The following is an 11324-nucleotide window of genomic DNA, read 5'->3' as shown; positions in this document are numbered from 1 at the left end:
CTCTCTCTCTCTGGCTGCCTCTCCGTCTACTTGTGATTTCTCTCTGTCAGATTAATAAATAAAATCTTTAAAAAAAAAAAATTAAAAAAAAAAAAAAAAGAAATATGCTACTTTTTTCTAATCCATTCCATTATCAGTTGACAGTGTGGTTATTTACTTATTGATATTTTTCATTCTGATTATTCATTTCTTTCACTACTCTGTGTCTTAGTGCCAATAATATTTAACATTCTACTTAATCCTTAATATCTGGTTTCTATGAACTTTGCTCTTATTTTTCAGCTCTTTTTTTTCCTCCATCCTATTGTTGAATGTCTGTCTAATGTTGTCATAGTTCAGGGCATTAGAACATCACTATCCTGTTGCTTTTCATCCCAGCAGGCAGTCCCTGATGGAGATGCAGAGCCGTCATGGGGCGAGAACCAGTGACTCCGACCAGCAGGCCTACCTCGTTCAGAGAGGTGAGTTGCATGTGATTGTAGGTGATCACGGTTCCAGGGAACAACTATCCTGTAAAGAGAATGCTTGAGGACAAATGTAGTAAAGACACTACATTTTACATGAAAATTCCAGATCAAACTGTGAAGAATGTAGCACCCCCAGCCTTAATTCCTGTGTACCCTCTTCTTCATTACCATTACCATTACCAACTGAATCCAGACACCAGACTCTTCATGTTAGCACTGAAGACCTGGTGTAGCCGAACTTTCAACCTTTCTCCCTCTAATTCTCTATAGCTATTAGCCAACTGAATCACTCCCCTTTCCTTGAGCTTGCTCTAGGCTTATGTACCTGCGTGTACTTGGTTATGTGGTGTCCTTCATTCACTCATTTCCCTGTCTCCCTCCCATTGCTTTCCAGTGAACTCCTACCCCATCTGTAAAACCCATTTCAAATATCATCTCCAGGAATCCCGCAAAATGTGACCTCGCCCTCCTGAATTTCAGAAGTACTTTCTTCCTGTTGTAGTCCTCATCTGCTATTTGATTTTATAATTACGTATGTGTTCTAAATATGCATCTAAGTACCACATTAATGAAGCTCTCCCAGAACTTGTAAATTCACCTATTACCTGGTGTTACGCACATAATAATGTTCACATTTACTGAGTTTACTGTGCACTGACATGAACACTGGCCTCAGGCATGTTTACTGTCACAGGGTAAAGCTGTGTTCTTCCCCAAAAGCTGTATTTACCCACTTGAGCACCACCAGACATTTTCCCTAATCTGGTTTTAAGTAACACAGAAACACCCATATACCTCTGTTATCAAAAGTGTCTGTAGCAGCGTTTTGGGTCCAAAAAGACCATCTCTTGCACCTTAATTTCTTAGGAGAAGATTTTCTTTTGTCGTAATTAAAGAAGGAATGCCTATTTATGTTAAAAAAAAAGTCACATACTCTTCTACTTATATTTATAATCCAGAAATCATCACAAAGTACACATTTATTCATGATTATCCTAATAAGCTTTTTGTCTTATAAAAAGCAATATTCCAAACAGACTGTATTGAGATTTTCATTTTATTTTTATTATTATAATTTTGTTAGCTTCCTAACAAAGCTGACTTACACAGTAGCCCCTCTTGACAGTATTTCATCGTTATGGTCAACTGTGGCCATCAGTGCACCTGTTGTAATCAGGGACACTCAGTTGAGCACAAGGCCTGGCCAGGTCCATGGTGATGTGTGTCCTGGTTGGAGAGACAGGATGTGCACATAAAAGGATGGGTTCATAAAACAAGATAATATTTAAGTAATAGGAATAATGGTGCTGAAGGTCAGAGGACAGGTTGATCACTGGGGGCCAGGAGAGCTGAGAAAGGCCTTGAAAAGGTGTGACTTTAAGCTTGACCTTGAAGCTAGGATTTACATAAGTACCATGTGAGAATAAAGGGTCCAAGGCAGAGAGGAGGGTGATGTGTTAACAATGAAAACTGACTAAGCTTATTTTATAGCAAAGAGCCAGGAGGTAGAGGTAGGAGGTATTAGTTAACCAACTAATAAAACAGCCCAAGTCTGAGTCTCGAAACACAGACCAGGACAAAAAAAAAAAGGCACAGGTGAGCACAATGTTTTAAAATGAGCAGTCCCTGGTCAGTGCCAGTTGTCATCTAGAGCAGAAAAAGCTGACTCTGACTCCTGATCTCCGGCCATGAGACCATTAGAAAGTTCTCCACTTTCAGGGCATGAACTCATGCCTTGTCAGTATTTCTTTTCCTTTTTTTTAAAAGATTTTATTATTTATTTGAGAGAAAAAGAAAGCATGAGAGGAGATAGGTCAGCAGGAGAAGCAGACTCCCTGCTGAGCAGTGAGCCCAATGTGGGACTCGATCCTACAACTCAGGGATCATGACCTGAGCCAAAGGTAGTTGCTTAACCAACTGAGCCACTGGGCACCCACCTTGTCAGTATTTCTGTTTAAGGGTGTTGCTGAACACAAACTATCTGTAATTGTCTCACATATTATTCAATTCAGATAATATGCTCAGAAGCCAAAAACCATGTTAAATGTTGCCTCCACTGTCAGCCTCCAAAAGCAAACATTTCAGGGGCTGACTGAAAGTCCTCAGACCAAAATGCTTTGTGTTGGTCCAAAAAGGTCAGACCAAGGAGATGTCCCGGGAGTCAGAAGTCGCTTCTAGCATCAATCACAGTTTGCACATGTGGGACCTACTTAGAGTCGAGGCTTATTTCAAGCATTCTTTAATTTAGACTTGACCCTCATTCCAGTTCTAAAATTGGATGGAATGCCGTGGCCCATTCTTTCTCATCACTTACTTTGCCTGGGCAGCCCTTACCTACACCTGGAATTCCTCTCAAGTGCAATGGGTCTCATCAGGGGGCCCTTTTCAGTCTTCCCACTAACTGCCTTGTGCATAACACAGTGTGGCCCTTTCCTCATACGTCCCTGCTGTTGCTTTTCTCACCTGAAGTCCCCACCATCTCTGTACCCCTCTGGTCCACCTCCTGGGTCTCAGATGCATGGGCCAAATGAATGCAGTTGTTTCTGCTTCTGAGAAGCTTCACACTTTTCTGGCTGTCTCTCTGTGTGCTGCTTACTGTTTTCTCCACCTTGTCTCCTCTTTAGCTCATATCTTCATCTATCTCATTCTTTCTCTCAGATATTCTTGTTTTTATTATAAAGCACATATTGTCCTGCACCTAGAACTGAAACCACATATTTTCAGATGCCTACAATTTGGACTAGAGCCCAAATCTCAAAGTAATAGGAAAGCGGGTACCATTCTGGGAGATCTTCTCTATGTGTATAGATGTCTTAAGGACCCCATCCCCCAAAATTCCCTGTATTCACTCCCCTTTAGGTATCACTTACAAAATTTAACAGATGTTAACATTCATCATTTGTTATTAAAATCAAACAAAACCACTTACAACATGGAAGAAATGGAATAGTGTTTCATTTAATGTCTATTCCCAGGAGCTGAGGACAGAAACTGGCGGCAGCAGCAGCAGCGGAATATTCCAATTCATTCCTGCCCCAAATGTGGAGAAGTTCTGCCCGACATAGACACGCTCCAGATCCATGTTATGGACTGCATCATTTAAGTGTTCACATCTCACTTCCCCCCAGACTGTTGGTAAATATCAAGATATTTTTCCTCCAAGAGTTGTGCTTCTGTGTTATTTGTTTTCACACAAACATTTTGCCTCATTATGTTTATTTTAGGAGAAAGAAATGAGTATGTTCTAAATGGGACATTTTCTGTGGATTTCCTTAGAATCCTTAACATATCACTTTTCTGATAATAGATTCTTTTTTTCTTTCTTTTTTTTTTTTTAAATGTTCCACATATGTGAGCTGAACTATTCACGCAGTTAATGAGCTTGTGACATCATGGGACAGAGGGAATATAACTGAAGGAGGAGGCCTCACAGAGAGTCTTTTAAGGAGGCAGGAAAAATGAAGTGGTCAGAGATTTAATCGATAGTATCTTTGGAGTTTTTTTTTTAAATAAATCATATTGTTATTTTTCTTCATCCTTTAAGACACATCTATATGAGGTCGTGTGTATGTTGTGGTTTTATCGCACCTACACTAATTGTACCATTTAGGATGGGGCTCTTTTCCTATGAGTGCTATGGGCTTTTACTTGATCATTCGGATGAATGAAAATGTATTGGCGTATGTGAAGAACATATGTTAAGTTCACTGGTTTCATTGTAGCCCCGCGTATATGGGCTTATACAATAGATAGTTTATTAATTTCTAAGAAAGAACAGCTGCCTATTAATTTCCCTGGATCAGGCTGTATACTCATAATCACAAAAATAAGTATTGCAAAATAAAATTTTGCTTTTGAATAGTTCACATTGTTCGTATATGATTGGCCAAGCTCATGGGATGCTTCCCATATTCAGCTTTATATAAACTTAATGCTTATTCAAATCTGTTTGGTGAATTCTATGATACAAGCAAATCCCCTTACTAGAGACTAGTATGTGTTGTTTGAATTAGAGATTATTCCTGCTAAGGAGGTAAAAAGATAGGGATTTGCTCTATTCTGTAAACCCACAGTTTACCGAGATTAACTAATACTGAGCCAGTCATCAAAGTAAACAGTGTCTTTGTGTGTCTATATCCTAAACATTTAGAAGAAACTTAAAAGATATACTCTGCGTTTATCATAATAATCTCTCTTAGGCAAACTTGATTTAATAACGTGTGTATGTGCGTATGTGCGTGTGTGTGTTTATTTATGCATATATGTTTTTTAAACCAGGAATCAAAACAGTTAATTCTGTGTTCATGCCAAGGGAACACACAGATTGACCGGTAGCTTGGATTCCCCCATCTCATTCCAGGGAGAATGCTTGTGAAAGATATGTCTAAAGTAACCATGAAATTTTCATTTTAACTTGATTATAGTTCCTAGTTTTAATTTTTTCCTTACTATTTTGTATTGGAGGAAATAAATTTCTCTAGTGTCTTAAATAGAAAAGCAACCCAAATGGTTTCACATTGAAGTTAAGGGACTATCCTTTTATGTTGTTCAAGTAAAAATATAAGCTGATTCCAACTCTGAGGTAATAATGTGAGTGACTTATTAAAGCTGTGATCAAATTGTTTGCTGGATAATTAAAAGAATTGCAAATGAAGGCAAGTTCATATAGTCAGTTTAAATTAAAGCCATTGTACTGAGGGAGGCAAACAGTTTGGTAAACAGCTTGTAAACTGTGCATGTTTTCTCTAACGGAGTCTCTTCAGAGGTCCAGCTCCCATGTTACCAGGTAATGACACTTCATTGGAATGTCAGCCTCTCTCTGGAACCCACTATCCTGTGTTCTCCAAGTGTGGAAAATGGGAGCAATAGGGACATGAGAATTGGGAAGAAATAGGAATGAGACAATGACAATTTTGCAGCTAAATAAGATTACAATATTAAGTCTTCAGGTATTGTATTTTAAAATAATTTTGATCTAGTCTGGCATATAAGGAGCTTGGAAGTCATCACTCCATCCTCTTAACAAGGAAAAGGCTGAACAGACTGAAAATCACCAACTCTTTTTAAATCCCTCAGAGAACTGAAGTCACAGGGCAAACCACTGCCCAGAAATTAGAGAGACAGTCAGACAGATACAGAGAGTCTCAGATTACCAGATCAGGGTCTCAGGAGCAAAAACCATAGTAGGAACCAGTATCTTAGTAGGAGCACTTAAACTAGAGCACTTAAACTATAATTGAAGAATTGCCAAAGGCTCAGCATGGACAAACGTGAGAATTAAAAGCTTTAATAGGAGCCCATTTTGAAGAGCACCCCCACACTTGTGTGAATTTTACCTCCAGGAGCCCTAGAATATCCCCACAGTGAAGATTTCTAAAAATTCTCCCATACTTTTAGCAGGGGAAGAGGGAAAGCCATTTTGAAATACACCAAAGTACTCTGTTCTTAGGGATGTCGTCCCTCAAGGGAAATTGTTTTTCCAGACCCTAATCTGCTGGGTTATATCAGAACCTGACTGACCCAGGGGAAAGGAAATACCCAACTCTCGCCCCTTCTAGCTTTACTCCTCTCACCTGAGGAGGAGAAAAAAGTCTGAGAAGCACTTGTAAAGGTTGTAGTTCAGAGGCAGAAGCTCAGTAAAAGACCAAGACTGTGGAACTCTTTTCCCCAAGCCCTACCTTACCACCACATCAGCAAGATCCCTGTCTAATAACAGGATTACAACCAGAAGAACTGCTCACCTTTGGGTTTATTAAAGAAGAGGCATATAGGGAATCTCAAAGATTAACAGGAGAGACAAAACAAGGACACCAGAGGAAATTTTAGCCTGACACCCAGGAGCTGCAGCAGATAGTAAACATAGTCTAGCTCTTAGCCAGGTGAACATAAAACCTCACACTATAGATTTATTGACCTCAGTTCCTTTTACCTACTGCATCATTGCCATTTTTCAACAAGAAATTATACTACTACTAAAAGAACCCACAACTTAAAAAGACAGAGCAAGCATCAGATGTGATGAATATAAGACTGGAAATTTAAAACAACTATGGTTAATATCCTAAGGGCTCTAATGGGAAAGATGACAACATGCAGGAAATGAAGGATAATATAAGCAAACAGATGGGAACGCTAAGAAAAACTCAAAACGAAATACTAGAAATCACAGGCAGTGTAACAGAAATGAAGAATGCCTTTTGTGGGCTCATGAAAAGATTGAACATGGTCAAGAGAATCTGTGTGCTTGAAGCAATGTCAATAGGTACTTCCAAAACTGAAATGCAGAGAGAAAAAGGAATAAAAACAGAATATCCCAGAGCCATGGGACAATTTTTTAAATGTAATATATGTGCAATGAGAATATCAGCATGAAAAGAGATTGTGCTAAGTAATTATGGCTGAGAATTTTCAAAGATTAATGACAGAGACCAAGCTACAGATCAGGAAGCTCAGAGATCACCAAGTAGGTTGAATACCAAAAAATCTTCACCTAGGTATATTGTATTCAAACTGCAGAAAATCAAGGGCAAAGAGAAAATCTTGAAGAAGCCAGAAGGAAAAACAAAACAAAACAACCTTATCTGTAAAGGAGCAAGGAGAAGAAATATATAAGACCTTTCTTCAGAAACCATGCAAGTAGGAAGAAGGGAGTAAAATACTTAAAGTATTGAGAGAGAAAAACCACCAACCTCTAATTCTGTGTCCATGGAAATTGGACAAAATGAAGGAGAAATAGACTTTCATAGACAGAAAAATTGAGGAATTTTTGTAAACTGTGCATGTTTTCTCTAACGGAGTCTCTTCAGAGGTCCAGCTCCAAAGAGGTCCAAAGCAGTAGACCTGCTTTGTAAGAAATGTGAAAAATTCTGCAGAGAAAATGGAAGTTACTTCCATCAGAAACTCAGATCTACATAAAAAAGGGAAAATTATTAGAGAAACAGTAGATGAAGATGAAGACTTTTGTTTTCTGTATTCTTAATTGGTCTAACAGAGTAACAGTTCAAAATAATAATAGCCATGTGTATTCAGTGATTATAGCTAATGGACCATTGGAATGAATAATAGCAATGTTATAAGGGATGGGAGCAGGGAAGTGGGATAGTCTGTTAACAGGATGTTCGCACATATTGCAAACTCCAGTGCAACCACTGAGAAAAAAATGTTAAAGAAGTATATGCTAAGTTATGCTAAGAAAGGAGCAAAAATGGAATAACATAAAATATTCGGTTAAAAGCAGAAAACCAGGTGAGCCTGGTGGTGGGTATTAAGGAGGGCACGTATTGCATGGAGCACTGGGTGTGGTGCATAAACAGTGAATCATGGAACAATGAAGAGCTAAAATAAAATTTTTTTAAAAAGCAGGAAACCCAGAAATAGAGTGAAAGACAATAGAAGAAACAAAGAAAAAGGGCAATGAATAGAAAACAGTAATAAATGTGGTAGATATTAATCCCATTATGTCAATACTCACTTTCAACATCATTAGTCTAAATATGCCAATTAAAAGACAGATTGTCAGAGCGGATTAAAAAAAACAGGATTCCACCTATGTGCTGTCTGTAAGAAACCCACTTTAAATATAAGGACATGTAGATTACGAGTAAAGAGATGGAGAAAGAAATAGCAAGGTAACACTAATTTAAAAAAAGCTGGAGGGTGCCTGGGTGGCTCAGTGGGTTAAGCCTCTGCCTTCTGCTCAGGTCACGGTCTCAGGGTCCTGGGATCAAGTCCTACATCAGGCTCTCTGCTTGGCCTCTCTCTCTCTCTGCCTACTTGTGATCTTTGTCTGCCAAATAAATACATAAATAAAATCTTAAAAAAAAGAGAGAGAGAGAAAGCTGGAGTAACTATATTAATTTAAAGAAGACTTAAAAGCAAAAAGAATTGTTGGAGAATGGTCGAGTTTCATTCTTCTACATATAGCTGTCCAGTTTTCCCAGCACCATTTATTGAAGAGACTGTCTTTTTTCCACTGTATATTTTTTCCTGCTTTGTTGAAGATTATTTGCCCATAGAGTTGAAGGTCCATATCTGGGCTCTCTACTCCGTTCCACTGGTCTATGTGTCTGTTTTTATGCCAGTACCATGCTGTCTTGGTGATCACAGCTTTGTAGTAAAGCTTGAAGTCAGCAGCGTGATGCCCCCTGTTTTATTTTTGTTTTTCAATATTTCCTTAGCGATTCGCGGTCTCTTCTGATTCCATACAAATTTTTGGATTATTTGCTCCAGCTCTTTGAAGAATACCAGTGGAATTTTGATCGGAATGGCATTATAAGTATAGATTGCTCTAGGCAGTATAGACATTTTAACAATGTTTATTCTTCTGATCCAAGAGCATGGAATGGTCTTCCATATTTTTGTGTCTTCTTCAATTTCTTTCATGAGTGTTCTGTAGTTCCTCGAATACAGATCCTTTACCTCTTTGGTTAGGTTTATTCCCAGGTATCTTATGGTTCTTGGTGCTATAGTAAATGGAAATGATTCTCTAATTTCCCCTTCTTTATTTCCATTGTTAGTGTATAAGAAAGCCACTGATTTCTGTACATTGACTTTGCATCCTTTCACATTGCTGAATTGCTGTATGAGTTCTAGTAGTTTGGGGGTGGAGTCTTTTGGGTTTTCCATGTAAAGAATCATGTCATCTGCGAAGAGAGAGGGTTTGTCTTCTTCATTGCCAATTTGGATACCTTTTATTTCTCTTTGTTGTCTGATTGCTGTTGCTAGGACTTCTAATACTATGTTGAACAAGAGTGGTGAGAGTGGGCATCCTTGTCGTGTTCCTGATCTCAACAGGAAGGCTGCAAGCTTTTTCTCATTGAGGATAATATTTGCTGTGGGTCTTTCATAGATAGATTTTATGAGGTTCAGGAATGCTCCCTCTATCCCTATACTTTGAAGCATTTTAACCAGGAACGGATGCTGGATAGATAAAAGACCTCAACGTGAGACAGGAATCCATCAGAATCCTAGAGGAGAACATAGGCAGTAATCTTTTCAATATCAACCACAGCAACTTCTTTCAAGATATGTCTCTAAAGGCAAAGGAAACAAAAGCGAAAATAAACTTTTGGGACTTCATCAAAATCAAAAGCTTCTGCACAGCAAAGAAAACAGTCAAGAAAACAAAGAGGCAACCCACGGAATGGGAGAAGATATTTGCAAATGACAGTACAGACAAAAGATTGATATCCGGGATCTATAAAGAACTCCTCAAACTCAACACACACAAAACAGACAAACATATCAAAAAATGGGCAGAAGATATGAACAGACACTTCTCCAATGAAGACATACAAGTGGCTATCAGACACATGAAAAAATGTTCATCCTCACTAGCCCTCAGGGAGATTCAAATTAAAACCACATTGAGATACCACCTTACACCAGTTAGAATGGCCAAAATTAGCAAGACAGGAAACAACATGTTTTGGAGAGGATGTGGAGAAAGGGGAACCGTCTTACACTGTTGGTGGGAATGCAAGTTGGTGCAGCCTCTTTGGAGAACAGTGTGGAGATTCCTCAAGAAATTAAAAATAAAGCTTCCCTATGACCCTGCAATTGCACTCCTGGGTATTTACCCCAAGGATACAGATGTTGTGAAAAGAAGGGCCATCTGCACCCCCAATGTTTATAGCAGCAATGGCCACGGTCGCCAAACTGTGGAAAGAGCCAAGATGCCCTTCAACGGATGAATGCATAAGGAAGATGTGGTCCATATACACTATGGAGTATTATGCCTCCATCAGAAAGGATGAATACCCAACTCTTGTAGCAACATGGGCGGGACTGGAAGAGATTATGCTGAGTGAAATAAGTCAAGCAGAGAGAGTCAATTATCATATGGTTTCATTTATTTGTGGAGCATAACAAATAGCATGGAGGACATGGGGAGTTAGGAGAAGGGAGTTGGGGGAAATTGCGGGGGGGAGGTGAACCATGAGAGACTATGGACTCTGAAAAACAATCTGAGGGTTTTGAAGGGGCGGGGGGGGGGGGAGGTTGGGGTATCAGGTGGTGGGTATTATAGAGGGCATGGATTGCATGGAGCACTGGGTGTGGTGCAAAAATAATGAATACTCTTATGGTGAAAATAAATAAAAAATAAATAAATAAAAAAGAATTGTTGGGGATAAAAAGGGACATTACAGAATAGTGAAAGGGTCAATTCTCCAAGAAACATAACAGTCCTTAATGCATATGTACCTAACAACAAGGCATCAATATACCTAAGGGAAAAATGATACAATTGCAAGCAAATATAGATGAACCTACTAGTACAGTTAGAGAATTCAAAATCTCTCAGTAATTAACAGACCCAATAGTCAAAAAAATTAGTAAGGCCATAGTTTCCCTGATTAACACTATCAGCAAGATCTAATTAACATTTATGGAATACTTCATATACCAAATATAGCAGAATATGCATTTTTCTCAAGTTCATGGAAAACATTCACTGTGATAGACCATATTCTGAGCCATAAAACACGGCTTACCAAATTTAGAAAAAGGTAAGCCATATGCACAATATGCTGTCATACCACAATGGAATTAAACTAGAAATCAAAAACAAAAAGTTACTGGGAAACTTTAAAAAAACGTTTGGACGTTTAACACACTTATAAATAATACATGGGCTAACGAAGAATTCTCAAGAGAGATTTAAATAAGTTTTTAACGAAATGAAGTGAAAATATAAAGTTTGTGGACTGAAGTGGAAGCCAAGCTTAGCAGGAAATGTATAGCATTGAATGAAAGATCTAAAATTGGCAATCGAAGCTTCCAGTTTAAGAAACTAGAAGAAGAATGAAAAATTAAACACAAAATAAGCAAAAGAAAATAAATAATAAAAATTAGAAT

At 38.4% G+C, this 11324-nt stretch overlaps 1 protein-coding gene across 2 annotated transcripts in view; it reads left to right on the top strand.

The window, feature by feature from the left end:
* The window catches only part of OPTN (optineurin), a 45113-nt gene extending 40780 nt beyond the window's left edge, over positions 1-4333 (top strand). The window contains exons 13-14 of one of the 2 annotated variants that reach the window (XM_059404310.1): positions 382-461; positions 3443-4333. In XM_059404310.1, coding sequence (XP_059260293.1) covers positions 382-461; positions 3443-3570 — 208 coding nt within the window. In that variant the 3' untranslated portion in view covers positions 3571-4333. Of the gene's footprint in view, positions 1-378; positions 462-3442 lie in introns of both variants that reach the window. The other variant, XM_059404309.1, reaches the window with a different exon arrangement.
* Positions 4334-11324: the final 6991 nt, after the last annotated feature.

The sequence above is a fragment of the Mustela nigripes genome, chromosome 6 (assembly GCF_022355385.1).
Source record: "Mustela nigripes isolate SB6536 chromosome 6, MUSNIG.SB6536, whole genome shotgun sequence".
Classification (NCBI taxonomy): domain Eukaryota; kingdom Metazoa; phylum Chordata; class Mammalia; order Carnivora; family Mustelidae; genus Mustela; species Mustela nigripes.
This window is presented reverse-complemented; position numbering and strand designations above follow the sequence as displayed.